General features: G+C 37.5%; 1 protein-coding gene across 6 annotated transcripts in view; it reads right to left on the bottom strand.

Moving 5' to 3' along the window:
* myo1ea (myosin IEa) overlaps nucleotides 1-19,231 on the bottom strand; it is a 59,452-nt gene extending 40,221 nt beyond the window's left edge. For all 6 annotated transcript variants that reach the window (XM_051114901.1, XM_051114903.1, XM_051114906.1 and 3 more), the window contains exon 1: nucleotides 18,948-19,231. In XM_051114901.1, the coding sequence (XP_050970858.1) occupies nucleotides 18,948-18,956 (9 nt within the window). In that variant the 5' untranslated portion in view covers nucleotides 18,957-19,231. The remainder of the gene's footprint in view (nucleotides 1-18,947) is intronic.
* Between the last annotated feature and the right edge of the window lie 377 nt (nucleotides 19,232-19,608).

Genomic DNA, 19,608 nt, shown 5'->3' with positions numbered 1-19,608 from the left:
ATCTCAGCCAAATATTGTCATATCCAACCATACAACAGTGGATTGTGTTCCACAATGGTTTTGTGGTCCAGGGTCACAAATAAAAAAAATAGGAAATAATAAAAAAGGACTAAAACTAAAACAAAATTAAAATGAAAACGACAGTTTTCATTTTCTAAATACGACAGTTGTACATAAATAGTACTAAAATAACACTGCAACTAAGACCAAAATTTCTACTTGATATTTGTGATGCTTACTATATTGTACTAACATTGCCATATTTAAGGTATTGTGAGAGCCCTATTGGCTGTGCAGAGGCAGATAGGTGGGTTAGGAAGTCATTGAGAAACCTTTTCAGAAACAGTATTTGCAATCGCTTTTAAAGGGATAGTTCACCCAAAAATGAAAACTATCCCATTATTTACTCACCCACCAGGCGTCCTAGGTGTCCAATCGGAGCTAGGATTATCCTAGCACTTCCAAGCTTTAGAATGGCAATAGGCGGGTGTTTGTCTTCATCAGTCCAAAACAACTCTAACACAATAAAGTGCATCCATCCATAATAAAAAGTGCCTCACGCACATATCTAAATTGTAATAATCACTTTATACTAGCTTGCACTCACTGTTGTACACAGAAGATGACGTATGATTTTGGCATTGCGCATGTGCAGTGGAGAAACCAAAACAAAACAATGGTCAAATATAATTTTTTTTTTGTTCAAAACGAGGATTTGTAAAGAAAAATGTTGGAGGATTTCAATATAAACCAAGAGGAGACTGATTTTCCTTTGCTAAAGTAAGGAAATTTTGCTTCCTTTGCTTCTGTAAACAAACGTTGGTTTGTGCAAGACTCACCGGCACTTCCATGTACGACCAGTTGGCGCAAGCTAGTTTAAAGCGATTATTACATTTTAGATATGGATATTTTTCTTAAAAAAAAATCGATTTGTTATTATGGATGAATGCACTTTATTGGACTTGTTTTGGATTGATGAAGAGAAACACCCACCTATTGCCATTCTAAAGCTTGGAAGTGCCAGGATAATTTTTAATATAACTCCAGTTGGGTCTGAAAGAAGGAAGTCATATACACCTAGGATGCCCGGAGGGTGAGTAAATAATGGGCTAATTTTAATTTTTGGGTGAACTAACCCTTTAATGCCACTGGTGACATAGACATTACACCTTTATTCTGAATCTCATTCAGTCCTGATAAACACAGTACATTGCTGACAACAGTTAATGTGAGCAAACAGTCCAGTCAGCAAAATGACCACGTCCAATCCACCGCCTGCGGCACATTTAACACAGCTCGTTCTTTTTCACCGCAGCAGATGTTGATTTTGTTTTTCTAAACCGATGAAAAGTGCATGGTCAGGAGTCTCCCTAAAGCTCCCTGAGCACTACAAACAGTTCTTTTGATCTTTGCCTGATGTTCTCACCATTCCTCCTCTTCTCCCTTGTCCCCCTCTTTTACCTCCCTTCCCATTGTGCTTCCGCTCCGGTGCAGTTTCTGCAGAGGGTGTCTCTCCGGAGAGCTTGGGTCATTCATCACGGGACGTGAGTCAATGGCTTCTGGCTACCGTTCTGAGGTCAAAATGACCCGTGAAGAACCAGACCCTTACTCAGAAAGCCTCAAGTGCATTTGACAGGACACCAAAAGAGAAGGATACAAAGAGGGTGACTCAAGAAAAGAGGGCAAATACAGAAAGTGAGCCAGACAGACACAGACAGTGAGTGTACCGCTTGGAGAGCATATGATCCAAACGCACTGCTGTTTTAAACATTTTCCTCTGTAATGTTCAATCATTAGTGCATTAGTCTGATTTGAAGGCCACATTTGTCTATTCTTTTCTTACAGCAATTTTCCCAAGCTAAGGAATGCCATGACAATAATATGAGGTAAACTGGAAAGACATTTAACATTCTGTAAATTGTACATTCCAAAGTCTGAAAAATCGAACGGCACAGAAAAGCAGGAGCAGACCAAATATGGAAGATTTTTTCCCCTCCCTTGAAGGACTAATTAACTTGTCATCGTAAATGAGCACAGTACAAGTTTGAGTTAAATTACAGGAAAATAAAGAACATAATAAACACCATGACAACAACAGTAAGAACCCTCACCTGAACATTATTAGTAGTGGAGCTGGCTCAAAAACAATTAGAGGAGGAAGGTAGCGTTTTAAACAAAACAGTAAACACTTCTTTCAGACCTTTACAGACTGTTTTGTTTAGTTTAGTTTTGCATATATTACAGAGAGAGAGAGTTCATTGTCTTGTGACTGTTTTTCTAATTCTGTTGAACCCTTTCAGAATGTTTAAGTTCACATCACTGTCACACCATGGGACACATAAACACCTGGAAAGAAGATGAATGTCTTTATTCCCAGCACATGTTCCTCATAAACTACGAGCCAAAGCAGAGCTTCATGAAGAAATGCGAAAACAGGATGCTATTTGAACAATGAGACTTAAATGATGATGATAATATGACAATGATGAAGAAGAATAACATTTAAAGGAGAAGTTCACTTCCAGTGTGAAAGTTTCCTGATAATTTACTCACCCCAATGTCTTCCAAGATGTTCATGTTATTCTTTCTTCAGTCGCAAAGAAATGATGTTTTTTGAGGAAAACATTCCAGGATTTTTCTCCATATAGTGGACTTCAATAGTGGCCAGGAGTGAAGGTCCAAATTACAGCTTTAAAAGAACCCAGCTAAGGAATAAGGGTTTTATCTACCAAAATGATCGGTCATTTTCTAAGAAAAATAAAAATTTATATACTTTTTAAACACAAATGCTCATCATCATCTTCACGGATTACAAATTCACATTGGAAAAGTCACAAGTGGTTAGTTCTTCGTCTGTGTGCTTCGGGTCAAAAAGGTATAGTAGGGCGAAAAATTCCATCTCATTTTCACCTCCAACTTCAAAAACACCCCACACCATTATTTTACCTTTTGCTGTAAAGAGCGTTTGACTTTCTTTGCATGTTCGCTTTGTAAACACTGGGTTGGTACTTCCTACACTTACATAATGGGTGACGTCGAGCTAGTGCAAGATGAGCATTTGTGGTTAAAAAGTATATAAATCTGTATTTTTCTTAGAAAATGACCAATCATTTTACTAGATAAGACCCTCATTCCTCGGCTGGGATCATGTAGAGCCCTTTGAAATTATACTGAAACTGCAATTTAGACCGTTGGCCATCATTAAAGTCCACTATATGCAGAAAAATCTGAAATGTTTTCCTCAAAACCTTAATTTCTTTTCGACTGAGAAAAAGAATATATCAAAATAACTTGATAACTACATTGTAAATCTGTTGTTGCTCCTTTATGTGTTGAACTATTCTAACTGATTAACAATTAATTATATTGTTAAAAGTTGTTTATAAAAAACAGACTATACTGGAATATGTTTTTTCAAGAAAGCATTTATTTCAGTCTTTCTACTCTGAAATATTATGTTAAATTCAATGTGTTTCTTGCTGATTCTTAGTAATCATTTGTGAAATTTACTAGCACAACACCATATTTTTATTCTCTTTTTTTCAAGAGAATTCTTTTCAAAGAGCACAAGGACCACACCTACTGTCTAAGACTCAAAGTCATAGACCACACAAAGCTAAGAAAGACAGAAAACAGCATCTCAGCTATAGTTGGTCCCACTAGGCTTATTTAGGCATGAAAATGTTCCGTTTTGTAAAGGAACACCGGAAACAAGGGAGGCTAAAGTTCACTACGCTTGTGCTGTGGTTCACCCAGGAACAGCAGGCATTATTTACACCATGACAAAAATGATACCCATCTGCACCAAACAAGGTCAAAATCCCAAACTCCCTGGGAAGACATCAATCAGGGTTTAAAATAACCAGGCAATAAAATATCTCAACCCCAACAACTTTACATTAATGCTTACTATTAGAAACAGCGGGAAGATGACAGCCTTGTAAAGACATGAAACCCCCATATCAGTGTTAAAGGATTAGTTCACTTTCAGAATAAAAATTTCCTGATAATTTACTCACCCCCATGTAATCCAGGGGTTTATTTAGCAAAAACCATCTGACTGACTGATTCTACAGCTTAGCGCATAACTACAGACCAAACATACGAGAAGAACACTGCAGCAACATTACAGCAACATTGGGTTTGTATGAAACAAGATATCATGAGCATGCGGTGTGATGTAGGAGGCACATGAGAATAGCACACAAATCCTCCTGGAAAGTTTACCATTTTGTACAAATTTTAATATCGATGTCAGGACTGTTTGAATAATTTTGTTCGTAGAAATTATTGACGAGGGTGCTGTCGGTCGGAATTGTACAATAAAAAAGCATTTTTGGCAAATCCAGGTAATTTACTATAGAAATATGTTTTTTAACATTTATGACTGTTATAGTGCCAGCTGTGGGCCGATCCACTTAAAACTTTGCATGCTTGTTGTTGCATGTGCTCAGCCTGTTTTGTGAAGTTTTTAGTTTTCCTTTAGGCTTTATAGGATTTTGGTTAAATTTGGTCAGGCCCTTTTTCTAAACAACCCCATTATCGCTTCCCACAGACTACATTTCATTTTTTTTTTAAATGACTGGCCTAAAGAGTCCAGAGAATTGCACTGCCATGTTTTTTTCCAGATTGAGTGAAAAACCTAGGACTAGTGCACAAAAGTTTCGTTTGCGCCCTTAGAAAAATGTGTTATCGCCACCCCCAGTGACCGATTTCTTTCAAATTTCTCTCAGACCTTTGGGGCTGTGAGTCGAACAGGCCCACAGAGTTTCATTCCGATCAGCCTCCGTTAACCTTGTATAACAGGTGCTCAAATTTGTCGGCCAATGGTGGGCACGCTTTTTGAGATGCGCAAATGTCCTTGTACACACTTCTGGCACTTCAGACCAAGACCGTGCACACCAATATTCATGTTAATAGGACAAATAGTTGTGCAGTTATAGCAATTTTTATGTTTTTTCCCCTTCTTATAGCGCCACCAAGTGGCCAAGCTCTGCACTTTTTTCCCTGTGACCTCAGATTGAGCTCTTACATGAGTGTTCTGAGTTTGGCAAAGATATCTCATTCCATTAAGGAGTTATAGGCCCTTTGCGACGGCGAGTCAAAAGTTAAATTTTTTTTAGATAAATATTGATACTCACTCTCCAGAGAATACTTCTGCACTGGTTTGGATCAGATCGGGCAAAAAACCTAGAACTAGTTTGCAAAAGTAGCTTTTTCGAAATAGACTGAAAATTTCAATGCCATGCATTTTGTCCAGTGTGAGCCAAGGATTCCAACAACATAAGACACTTGAACCTGCCGGTTTAGGAGTTATGAGCGATTTCATACTTTTGATCGCTGTAGTCCCGTCAGGCCGATTGGGGGCGAGTCTGGGTCATGTTGTCAGTGGTGTGAGTACTACCATCCCTCCAAGTTTCAAGTCATTACAACTTAGGGTTTGGTCTGCACAATCTGTTTTATGTGGAGATTGCTGATCCATGACCATTCTAACAATTACAATAGGGTTTCAGCGCTACGCACTTGAACCCCTAATAAAAAAAAATCATACATTTCAATATCTCATGAATACACTCTTACTGTCATGAAAATGTACAATGATACACTGCTTTGCCATGGATGACAGATAAAAATCTGATGCCTGAACTCACCAAGCATAATTGAGTAATCCAAATGACCGCATGATTAGGACATTCATTGCATTAATTGACTAAGGAGCAGCTGTGTGGTGAGTGTAATGTGATCCTCCATACTGGTGAACGGCACATCTGGAGAGTATATAAAATATACTACTAATGAGGAGGCTACAGTAACACCATCCATCCCACTGGGTCTGGCTGGCATCAGATATGAACACAGATGAAGTTCTGTCCTTCATTTTACCCACTAAATACAAGTGTGGCAATTTTAGAAAATCTACAACTATACAAAAAAAAAACATCACAGCAAGAATAAATGCTTCATTCATAAAAAGGAGGAGAGAAAAATCCATTGTTCTCCTTGCAAAATCCTCGCCAGAAAATACTGTAACAGATCATTTCCTCACTGTAATCCTACAGCAGTCGAAAAATGTAAGCAGCGCCAGTCTTAGATCTATACTGACATGGCAGGCCGTTCCCTCATGCAAATACCATTGCCTTATATGGAGAGTGTGGAGCGGAGCGCAGACTCAGGCACAGGAAATGGCTGGGTTTGATTCAATAAAGGCGGCAATTTTTTTACCTCCTTCAACTATCCTTTCCTTACAACCATCTGGATTTCAAACAGAGGACCTGCATTCACACATGACAGAGATGAAGTGGGATCAGGTTAGCCTTAGCCTTTTTCTCTGAAGTGACACGGCAAGCCAAAACTGCCCAGAATCATTAGCTATACATCTACTGAAAATATAATCAATGAATGAATACAAACAAAAGGCTGTTAGAGCTACAAGACACAGTCTGGTTCTCAGTTTAATGCATTTAGCATATGGCTCAGAGTACTGTGGTTTGGCTGAGAATCCAGCTCAGACCTGGCAGTGCTAATAGCAGATTAATGCAGGAATGTGTAATGAAGTTCATAGCCATTTCAAAAATGCTTTTCAACATATTACAGATCCACATTTTTGATTAAGTCAATTCGGACTAGATTAAAAAAATAACACTTCAAAGTTTTAGCTAAAATCCCAGTAAACCAATAGATGAAGAACAGTGTACAAAGAACATAATTGTCAAATAAATAACAATCATGACTTCTGTTGCCAATTAGGATCTCTACGAAATGACTTATAAACTCTCTATGTGAAGCACAACAAAGGAATTTACAGACTAAGCACTGGTCTTGATCACACAGTGAATACTAATTTGAGAAGCAGTGTGAACCCATTTGGGGAATTCTCTATTACAAAGCCCTGTGCGCCAAAAGCCCAGTGAGCCAAAAGGCTACATGCTGAAGAGCAAGAAACACAAATAAAAAAAATCCCTTAGGTATAACTGTTGCTAAACACTTGTTTAACACCTATTTTATATAAGACCAAAATCAAATGTTCTAATACAAGGTGTACTTACTTCAGACTTCATAACAGATATGGTTTTGTCTTAATTATAATAACCTTAATAATTTCAATACAGGCAAATCTTGGAATTTCTGAAGCCAAACAAGGCCATAAACAATACATTTTACACATGCAAATAATTCATGGAGCCCAGTATTTGCCCTTATGAAAATGTACTATGTAGTTTTGTAAGCACATAAGAGGGCCTTGCAGGCTGCAGGCTGTGGTCTGAATTCTCCATCAGTCTGTCCCTTTCTGACCCCTGGGTCATTACTAGGTCAGTAAGTCCCTTCCAACCAGTTCTTCAGAATATAAACTTTTGCACTCTGAGGCATTATAATTGAATGTTGGCATGATAATGAAACACAAAACAGAATGTCAAGTATAGGTACAACTACAAGGCCATTGTCAGAAGGGAATCAATACTGATGAGAATCCCAGGCCAAAGTGTAAAAGTGCATAATGGTATTTTCACAGCAGGCAGTTGTGAAGCTCTTACAGTCTTCTTAAGTGGTCCTGGAAAATGCCTGACAGAAATAATCCCAGCCTGGACTATGTACACGGTGGTAGTAAACCCTGGACACAGACACAACAACACGCTTGTAAATTCACCACTGTAATGTGCTGAAGAAAAACAGGCCCATCCATAGCCTGAAAACACTCGGAACACAAATAGTCACAACTGAGGTTTTCAAACTAAGTACAAGCCCAAAGATTATATTAATCATAGGTGTGCAATAAATTTAAACGCGTTAGTAATTCAAATAAATAAGTCATCATACTCTCATCGTACTTGTAAACAGAAGTCATGTTTGTTGATTCGGGTAAAGGATTTTCTAGCATTACATAATGGAGCTGTAATTAATCCCAGTGTCAACATACAGAGTAAAACACCTCTAGGGGTGTTGGTCAGGTTACGAAGACTGGGAGAGAAGAACACCCAGAGGAGCAGAGATGGATTTCTGGGTAAGAAATGGCAGTGGAGGAGGCAGGGCTGACTATAACGTCCCTCCAGAGACAGCAAACACAGAGGGTTTGTGTAAACTGAGATAGGAGTGGCTCTGAAACGTCTGGCTACTGCCGAGAAGCTCTGTGCCAAAGTTTCCAAGTTCAGCCCAGCCATATTATTTCTGCTCACTTTTGAAGGCAGTGGAAAAGAATGTAGCACGTTCTGTCTGATGGGGAAGTCTGGACCGCCATCATTTTCCCTGAAGTACACACAGAGATGGATTATGTTTAGACTAGGATTCTAAAAAGGGTGCTGCATTTCTAATAGGTCAGCTGATGAGACAAGGTGACAGTGCATCATCATATAGACAGCAGTTTTTAAACTCAGGATCAAAGGAGTCATCTTGTCTCCTGACAGTTCGATATATACAGATCATTTCATCCATATAGTAACACCTACGTTTGTTGGTCATAGTCACATACAGTTGAAGTCAAAGGTTTACATACACCTTGCAGAATCTGCAAAATGCTGTTATTTTACCAAAATAAGAAAGATCATGCAAAATGCATGCTATTTTTTATTTAGTACCTGAATAAGATATTTCACATAAAATACATCTATATAGTCCACAAGAGAAAATAGTAAACTTTTGAAAATACACTTGATTCTTAATACTGTGTTGTTACATGAATGATCCACAGCTTTTTTTTTTTTCGTTTAGCGATAGTTGTTCATTAGTCCCTTGTTTATCCTGAACGTTAAACTGCCCGCTGTTCTTCAGAAAAATTCTTCAGGTCCCACAAATTCTGCGTTTTTTCAGCATTTTGTGTATTTGAACCCTTTCCAACAATGACTATGATTTTGAGATCCATCTTTTCACACTGAGGACAACTGAGAGACTCATATGTAACTATTACAGAAGGTTCAAACATTCACTGATGCTTTAGAAGGAAACACAATGCATTAAGATCAGGGGGTGAAAACTTTTAAATAGAATGAAGATGTGTTCATTTTTGTCTAAATATCACATTTTTTCATTTAGTATTACCTTTCAGAAGCTACAGGAGATACTTACATGTAACAATGTAACAACAACAACAAAGAAGAATCAAGTGTATGTAAACATTTGAACGAGGTCATTTTTATAAACTCAACTATTATTTTCTCTTGTAGACTATATGTAAATGTCTTTTATGTGAAATATCTTATTCAGGTCAGTACTAAATAAAAAAAAAATAACATGCATTTTGTATGATCCCTCTCATTTTGGTAAAATAATGAACATTTTGCAGATTCTGCAAGGTGTATGTAAACTTTTGACTTCAACCGCATTTGCCAGGATATGCTTACAAACAGTTGGACTATAATTATTCCCTATAGAATACATATTTTTTAAATAGGCCTAATTCTGGAATATTTGCCAATTCATTTTCTAAAAATAAAATAAAATAAAAATAAAATAAAATAAAATAACATAACATTTTCTCCTTTGATTGTGTGAGTACATTTGGGTGGTCTTGGATTACAAATTGCAGCTAAAATACGTATGGTTCTTTAATAAGGTTTGTTTTTCCAGAATAAATTATACATATCCAAGGTTTCAATGGTGGCCAAAAAAAAATTATTTCTTAAAGTAAACAGGATTATACGTTATCTAATCCCGTTTACTTTTAGCAAATTCAAGCCAACATCTGCAAACTGGCCACTTGTCCTGTCACAACCAACTACACAACAAATCCCCAATGCCTCACATGTACATTCACTTTTAAATTTCACATCTATTAAAACTGGTAATCTACTCCCATGCAACCTTTATATTCTGCTTAGAAGCAGTCACTTACGACTCCGCTAACTGTCTGCTTTTAAAAGATACATGAAACAAGGTCTTCCCAGAACACACAGACACAAACTAATGAATAAATAAAAAGGCGGAGGCTATGTTCATAGGGCAGATTTATGGTTATATGGTGAGCTTTGTACCTTTTAGAGAGGCACAATTTCTCAAACATGAACACACACACACACACATACAGGCTTTATCAGGACAGCTTTTACACTGTCTGATTACCCACACAAAGGTAAGCAGATAATGACCATTTCATTAAGCTTCTTGTGTACACAAACAAATGCCACCTCATAATTTGGTTAATAAAAAAAGAGTGTCTCAAAGAGAAGGCTGAATGCCACAAAGCTCCTTGCAACAAGAATCAATATTTGCTTTAAGAGCCAAAATCTTAAAGAAATAGATCACCCAAAAATGAAAATTCTGTCCTCACTTACCATCATGTATTTACAAACTGAGAAACAAAGAAGTGTCAATTTCAATGTAAGGCAAAGTTGTTTGAACCTCACTGACTTCGAAAGCACGTTCATTTATGATCCACATCAGACATAAAATGTCATATAGTTTTATGACAACATGAGGGTGAGTAAATGAACGAAAAAAAAAGTCATTTTTGGCTAAACTATCCCTTTGAGAGTTGTAGTCATGGTGCCTACTGTAATACAAGTTCTCTGGTGCATAAATAACTCCTGCCTTATAAAACTGTCCTGTCTAAACAAAGTTTCCACAGATTCACAGAGATACAACACAACGTAGGGGCCACATTACCATCCCACATGAGAAGCCTTTAATGAGAACATTAATCAAAGTCAGGCATGTGTGGGAACTTGATTAAACACAACGGCGAAGCCCGAGTCCCCTCTAGCTATTTCGTCACTGTCTATTTTGAGTTGATCTTTAAGGATCAAGATCCCTGACTGAACAACACCCACGAGCACACCTACATAACAATGAGGAGAATGCGCTTTAATGCTCTATCGTATAGACATGGGATGGAAGGGCCAGTCGGACAAGTCTATGGCGGTGGCATTTGTCAACGTCATCCTTTCGAGCTGATCTAATATCAGTACAGTTCAAGAGTCTACTGTAATTGTAGAGACAGGGTGGAATGAGCTGGGAGACTATGCAGGATGGTTCACTGTGGTCAGTGTGTGAGTTCCTTGTAATGGCAGAAGCAGGGAACAGTAAACAGAACCAGCACAGGAATGCTTCGGATCAGAGGATCTTACTCATAGCCAACGGGAAATGGGAGCTGGCAAGTGACGAGAACAAATCCCCCAGTTCCCAACTGAGTAATGGTTCTGATCAGAAACAGCAAACTGAGATCTCACATTAGTGCCGCAGCCAAGCACACTGCTTTATCACTCTAACAGTCAGACAGCTTACGTTTACTTAATTACTGAGATTAAATGAAATGACAATAGTATTTATGATAATAACTGCCCAATACTGTTTCAGGACACTGCATAGATCACATTATGTTATGCAAAACATGTCTGGTTATATTATATGCTAATATATACATGCTATATTAAAATGAAGTGTATTCATTTGTTTGTGTTAATTTGTTTTTTTGCACAATTCCATATGACATCAACACCATCCATACCGCCCATATTTATTAAAATTATTTTTAAAAATTCATTAGACTAAAGGCGACAATTTCCAGCTTAACCCATTATATAATACTATAAAAATCTGTACATTTACACATTTATTAAATACTGTATATTTATATATTTATATATATTTAGTGTTATTTTTTACTCTAACACTAAATTGAGCTACTTGGTGCTGTGAGAACATTCTATTTTATTAAAAAATATTTTTATTAAATAAATAAATAAATAAATAAAATTCACCACTCTTCATATCATTGAAAGACCACTTCATCACCAAAATATTTAAATAAATCATTTTTACAATGCACAGTATGGTACCGCATCATGTGACTCACTGTCCTTACATAGTCTTTTGAACAAGAGTTAGATCATGTTACTTTGCATGAACTGTGTTTACGATGTGTATTTTTGCATATTATAAATAAGCTTTTTTTTTTCCCTTTTGTTTAACTTTAAGCGTAAAATGCATAGAAGTACTGTATATAAGCACTGAACAGTCAGTATACACAAACGTGAAGCTTTTTACTTTTAAAAATGTATTACTTATTTTGTCTGTAAAGGGTACATTTTACAGTAAAAACATACTCCCTCTTAATCCTCTTAATAAAAACATAATCCCTCTTATTTTGGCAAAATGAAGAACATTTTTGCAGATTCTGCAAGGTGTATGTAAACTATATGCTGCCCTACAGTGGTAAAATATATTGTAATTCTTAGGCCAGTGTACTGTCATTAAAGGAGAAGTCCACTTCCAGAACAACAGTTTACAAATTTACTCACCCACTTGTCATCCAAGATGTTTGTGTTTCTGTCTTCAGTTGCAAAGAAAGTATGTTTTTTGAGGAAAGCATTTCAGGATTTTTCTCCATATAATGGACTTCACTGGTGCCCTGATTTTGAACTTCCAAAATGCAGTTTAAATGCAGCTTCAAAGGGCTGAGTTAGTTGAGTTGAGTTAACAGGCTCTGAAGTGAATAGTCACCCAAACACATGCCTCTAGCTTTATGAAGCACTTCCAGGAGTTTATCAAAAGCACAAATATTTACATTCCTCCATGCACGTGGACCAACCACCTCTCCATATTCAGCGTCTGATCTCTTTTTGAAAAGGACAAAAGCATTCAAAGGCTCAGCACTACTAAAAAGAACAGAAAACATTTTTTCATTGTTTCAAGTATCAAAACAGTCTGAAATTATATCAATTGTTCTGGCCTTTAATGCCTGACATTAATGAAACACTGTTTATTCACTTGACCAAAGCTTGCTCTCAAACATAATTCATTGCATAACTGCTAAACATTAAAAATAAGCAAAAACTAAATACTGAATACAACTGAAAAACAATATTAGCAACAGATTTATGCAGCTGACTGGACCGCATCTGAAAGAAGAAATCTGTAAATCATACTTCCTTTGGGAAATGACACAGGATGAATATCGTTGGCCTCATGCACTGTGAATAACATTGAGATGACCAAGGCGATTATGGGTATGATCACACTGATGACGATGAAATCATAATGGAAAAAAAAAAATCTAATGGTTTCTAGCAAGAATTTTTATTCAGCTGCAATGTTCAACTTCACATCAAATTTTGAAAATTCCTATCTTCGCCCATTACTGTCATCCAAGTGGTTTGACTTGACAACTGAGGCGGAAATCTTTATTATCAAATCTTTGTTATCTTTTATTTGCACAATACCAATGTGTCAGCAATTATACCACTACTACATAATTTAGCATAGCAGTTATGCAGTTACAATGTCATAGTGAAATATTAAATGGAACTACCTCAGCAAGTTCATGACATTCATATGGCTTATTCACCTGAATTTCAGAGCATAGTTCCCCATCACTAACAAAGCATATGCAAATACATGAATAGGATACAGACTGATAATGTCAGTGAACAAACTTTTCACAAGCTGGGTTCAAAAAGTCACGGCCAGTTTTGCAGATAAACCGACTGAGGCAACACTGCAGTGATATTTGGGTCAGAAAACGAAGACATGAAGGTGAAACGTGTGAATTTCCTCTCAAAAAGAAAAACACATGCAAAAGTGAATTTACTGTCTTCCTCATGATCTTTGTACCTATGCCAGGAATGGGAGTGGCAACATGAAACAACAGCCTTAAAATGTTTTGATGCCAACCCTCTTTTAAACCGAGCACTGTTATGGTCTTGCCTGTGATGTTCTCACTTGCTTATACCTCAGGGTTGTGGGAATATTTGACCACAAGTCATTCTGTGCCCTGGGTTGAGTTTGATGAGTAAACACAGCCTAGTCAGCCATGGTCACCTCAAACAGAAACTATACAGACACAGAAAAAACAGCTCACGGCTCACTACTCCACTACTTCTACGCAAACCTAAAAGAAAATCTAGTACAAATCTAATTCTACAATATTCAACTAGGATATATTTGTTTCAATCATTATGGCTTTTATTGCAGTTTAAACAAAGGTTCTGTCAGTGAGCAAACATCAGTTATGAAAGTGCACATATTGGATATCATTAACTACTGGCTTTTAGTGTACACCTCCGGTCTGTTTATGATGCATACAAGCAGGAAAAATTGGTGTATCAACTTTTAAAACAGAACAATATTTGATATCATGTGTTCACCGGTCCCCTTGACCTGCTTTTAGAAGCTCGCAGCACAAGTGAGGCCGAGACTAATGCAGATGAGAGAAACAGGAGAGGCAAGGTGAGAGGAGCTGAACGTGAGCTGGCAGGAGCACAACGACAATGATCTCATTTCACAGCTGAAAGCCCATCTCTGTGCTTCTCAAGACCAACTCTTTAGGAAACTGGGCCTGCATGGAGTCTAATCTACTTTTTATTAGGGATAATGTGAGATTTCACATCTGTAATCAAAACTGTGGCCTAGTGGTTAGCACACATGATTGAGCCATGAAGCACTTGTTTTTTTTCCCTCTCTTATGATGTTCTTTATGACATTTTTGTCATCTGTATACTGTTTGTACAAATGAGAATGGCAAAAATCAACAATCTAGCAATACATTTATGTAAACAGGTAGGTATTCTTTTTGCATCTGCACACTATATATACAGTTTGGAGATGGTAAGTTTTTTAAATGCTTTCATGAAGTATCTTTAAGAAGTATCTTATGCTCATCAAGGCTGCATTTATTTGATTAAAATGCAGTAAATACAGTAATAATATTGAAGCTGCAAGCAGCGCTGAAAGGGCCCTCGCACCCGGACTCACCAACACCCTATGGCTTTAGGAAAACAGTGAACGGTGAGCGATATGCATTTAAAGTCATAAATATAGGAGGAATATGTCAAAGTCATTTATATGTGCCAAACTTCCTGCTGAGAGCTGGTGAATATTGGCATGCAGGTGTCTTCAAGCCAGAACTTTAATCAAACATATGAAGTTTGGTGCAGATTGAACATGGTATGTTTGAGTTAGTGTAAAACATGACATATCCTGTTACCAACAGGTAGCGCTATGATTATAACTAAATAATGGCCTTTAGATGTGTTCAGGAGTTATAATAACTTCCTTTTACATTTTTACATAGTGAAACGTCGAAATTTGTCAGGCCCCCAAGGACACGCACTTCAAATGAAAACTCAAGATCTTTTTTAATTTACCATTGCAATGGCCTTTAGATTACACTGACCAAATATAATTTTGATGTCATTAAATTTCTAAGAGGAGTTTGATAGAGCATAAAACATGCCACTTCCTGTTGCCAGCAGGTGGCGCTATGACTATAACCGAATATGGGCATGGGTATGTGTTCAGGATTGGTCTCCTATCAAACATGTGAATTTTGGTGCAGATCAGACATTGTATGCCTGAACTTCCTGTTTCATGGTGATACATCAAAGTTTGTCAGGCTGCCACGGACACGCCCTTCAACGAAAACTCAAGATCTTCACAATTTAACATCACAAAGTGCTTTATATTACACTGACCAAATTTGGTGTTGATCTATTTAAATTTCTAGGTGGAGTTTGTTTAAATACAACGTCTGAAAATGGCAAAAATGGCACAAAACTTGCTAAGAAAATTCAAAATAACAAGCTACCTGTTGAGTTTCGGACTTCGTACCGAGGGACTTTTTTGTAGGTATTGGTGTGTTACATGTTTCTACCGAATTTAATGGCTGGCGCTATCCAGCAATTTTGACACACACACTTCTGAAACCCATATTAGATGTAAATTTTCACCACTTCTGATGCGTGTGTGTCTAAAGTTTTTCATGAGCATGTTTAGGCCCTCAAAAATGTGATGAATTTTGGAGAAGACGACAAAGAAACTGAGCAATTCCAATAGGGTCCTTGCACCATCGGTGCTCAGGCCCTAATTACAATCTAAAATAATTGTTTTCCATTTTAATATACTTTAAAATGCAATTTACACCTGCAGTGCAATGCTGAATTTTTTAGTCACTGTCATACGATCCTTCAGAAATCATTCTAATATGCTTATTTGGTGCTCAATAAACATACTTTAGGACTTTTTGATAAATTGGAAGTACAAAAGAACAGCCTTTAATTATTTATTTACTGGTAAAAACATCTTTAAAGTGACTTTTGATTAATTTATTGCATCCTCGCTGAAAAAGTATTTAAAAAAATTTTAAATGGTACTGTATGTGGGTGGCTTGTAATAGCACAGTTCAAACAAAATTACCTATGTCATCTCAAGGAAGTGACGAACTTGGCATTTAATGGGATTGATATCAATAGGAACAACCATCCAAAGAGTCACCACAAAGAAAACAAAGAATCCATCCGTAAGGGACAGATTAGGCAAATACGCCAGTCAACATATGGTGCATATCACAATGAAAAGGTCAACAGAGATTTTTCAATTAAGGGTTTATTTCAGTCTAATTGATGTTTTCATTCATCTTTTTCAACTGGCTTAGTAAACAAGCCATATAAATCTTAACTTGAACACATCAGTGGATATTATCTTTTATATCCAAGCTACTGGGGGTGAACTTCTAGATTGGACGTTTTTAATAAGCACAGTTCAGAACCAAAAATAAAACAGCATCAAAGAAGCCAGCATCAAAGACGCTAGCTGATATTGAGAGAAATTCATTGCCATGCCTGGAAACTTACATAAACTGTATGTTAATTCACAAAAATACTGACTAACAGGGACCACAGTTTTCCATCATCCTAGACTTTTCTCTTGTTTTGGTGAGGGTTGCTGACTCTCAGAAAGAGTCTGGATTTCTCAACAATCCTGTGGCGGTGTGACTGTGACATAGAGGCTTTGAATAGGGGGGGATGTTACTCAGCATGTACCGCCCATCTGCAGCCCTTAATGCAAAACATATGCTGCCATACTGACCTACTATTCAGCATCTGGCAGAAAAAGAAAGAGTAAGAGAGGAGATGTGCAGAGGAGGAAAAAAAGAAAGTGAACAAAGCCACCATCCTACCAGATACAGCTTAACCTGTAAAACCGCTTCTGAAATATGAAGACCAATCACACTGGACCCAGATACAGTACACCCAACAGTAGAGAGGAAACAAGCCTCAATATCTTTGTTTAATATTACATAATTGTAAAGAAGAGCAAACTTGCTTTTTTGGCCTCTTTGTTTTAAAACAAAGAGTTTAGTGTGTTGAGCACGAAGATATCATGGGCATAACGGACGAAAATCCTCATTCGTTTTCTAAATGCAGCAGATCAGGCATATCGGTAACTGAGTGATACATTACATAATCAACCTAAATTGCTCTTGCACAGCTGGTATACATCATAAAATTGGGCAGCGTTGTGTAACAGACATTACCACTAGTTCATATTTCGGAAATCATCCCATTTCCTTCGAGCTGTGTAGAAATGAGTAAACTCATCAAGGATACTCTGACGTAAAACTGCAGTCAAAACAAAAACAGCTCAAAACTCCACCTAGCAATTCCGCAGATAGTTATATAGAATAGCTACTTGCAGGTCACACTGAGTTTGGCCTCATGACATTCAATCGTTAGAAACAAATGGTGGCTTTACAGGCATGTTAACGATAAAGAATAGTGCTTGTACACTCTAGTGTTGGTTTTGCCTAATTTATAGAAGCAACCAGCACATCTTAATGGATCACTTATGCCATCTGTGATATTGTGACCATACAAACACAGCTAATCACAAGTCTGCTTATTCTTTGCAGTAAAAATGCTTCACCAGGACTTAATGATAATATTGCAATGCATACTAAATACCACAGACAGCATGGAGCATCTACAAAAAGGGTTTGTCCCATATGCGTAAAGCCCAAGGGAAAACTTGTTCCACCGGCTGAATGGCTTGCAGAGAATGTCTCTGCGTGCAGTCAAGAGACAGCTGAACTGGATTTACTTGTTTTCCACCTGATCTGTACCTGTTCTTTACCAGCTGACAGGCACTGAAAGTGAGACAAGCAGGGTCTGTGAAAGCATCCTACCATGGGATCCAAGGATCACACAAAGCTGAAAACATTTAAGTGTAACTTAAGCCTGATATTGCTTAAGGAGCTATGAGAAAACGGTGGCGCTTTCCACCACAACAAGAGGAAACTGTCTCATTGTGGACACTCGCATAAGCACACATACTTATTCAAAGCAGAACCCAGCCCATCCTTATGGGCATATGTACGGAAGCGAGTTTCACATGTGACTACACCTACCTGCATCTCTCAGTGTCCTGTAACCATGGACACTAATGTGTGTAACTTACAGTTTTCCACTATTACGTAAGACTAAGCCAGGTTGGCATGAAAGAATATGTTAATAATGAGGGGAAAACAATAAGTGCAATGAGTCTAACAGGAACACTGACCTGGGAATGTGAAAACGCAATGCTGATCTATCTGTCTCATGCCTGGACAAACACACAGTGCCAAAAATAGCAAGAAATTGGGTTGCAACCAGGACCAGTATAAGTACAACCTGTTCATGAAGGGCTTGGAAAGGAGAGGCTGTTTCTGTCTAAGTGAACTAGAGATGGAGGGCAAACAATAGATGAATATGACACCCAGCTGAGGCTGTTTGTCTAGTCGACCAGCTACTACATTCATAAGATGTTCATAATAACAACGTGGCCATTAGATAACAAAAAACATACATAGGGTAGACGTAGGCTATATACACACGTCCCTGGTGAATTTAAGTTTATGTGAAGAGACTACTAGAGATTACTATAAGTTTATTGTATATGTATATAAAGAATAAAATGATAAGTAGAAGTTTGTACTTGACCAAACTGAAAAAGCTTTTTATGTGAATTTTAATTTAGTGAATGGTCACATCCATGTGGTCTAGTAAGTTTAAAATTCGTTTAATTGCGCTTTTTTAGATGTAAGTGACCACAAAAAGAAGTTGAAAACAATAACACCAAGCAGCTGCTGTAACCTACTGCATGTCGAGAAGGATGCTGGAAAACAGTTTCCAAAACAGGAGCCCTTGTGTCCCTTGTGTTTATCTCTGTAGGTAATACGTGCCTATAATAAGCATATTTTCACTCACCATTTTCATTCGTTTATCACACCGCAGTCGTCCTTCTTTTATAATCCGTTTTGTAAGTGTTTATGAAAATAAAATGCGCCTATTCAAAGTCTCTTGGTGATGTCACGGTCTCTTTTGGCCTCTGGTGCTGTTAAATGTCTCCTCAGGACCAGTGTCGCCGCTCCATACTAGTGTACACCGCGCCGGTAAACCGCTCGAGCGCACTGACTCTACTGCAGTGAGCGTCTCTGCTCTACAAAGTTAAACTTTGTGGCTGCTGGTTGACGGAATCAAAGAGGCAAACAACCCATAAATGGAGAATTTCGTGCGGTGCCTTTGGCCAATAGGAGCGCCGCTCGGCGCGTCATTCCGAAGGGAATCCCACCAGATGATTTCGGGTGTGTTAAAGCGCGTCCTATGTGCGCATGGAGGCTGCGTAAAATATATAACTACAGCACTGTACTGAACAATAAGGTTAAATAATCATTATATCACTGAAATAATTTTTAATTATTTAAAGAAGACGTATAGGTTATTGTTTTCTCTTACCTTTAATTTTTATCAGTGATTCTGATTTTATCAAAAGTACAGCAAAACAGTAACATTTTAAAATATTATTGCTATTTAAAATAACTGTTTTCTATTTCTATTTAATACATGTTATGTTATAATATGTTAATAT

This window comes from Labeo rohita, chromosome 7 (assembly GCF_022985175.1).
Source record: "Labeo rohita strain BAU-BD-2019 chromosome 7, IGBB_LRoh.1.0, whole genome shotgun sequence".
Taxonomy (NCBI): domain Eukaryota; kingdom Metazoa; phylum Chordata; class Actinopteri; order Cypriniformes; family Cyprinidae; genus Labeo; species Labeo rohita.
Note: the sequence above shows the minus strand (reverse complement) of the source record. Positions and strands in the feature narration are given on the sequence as shown.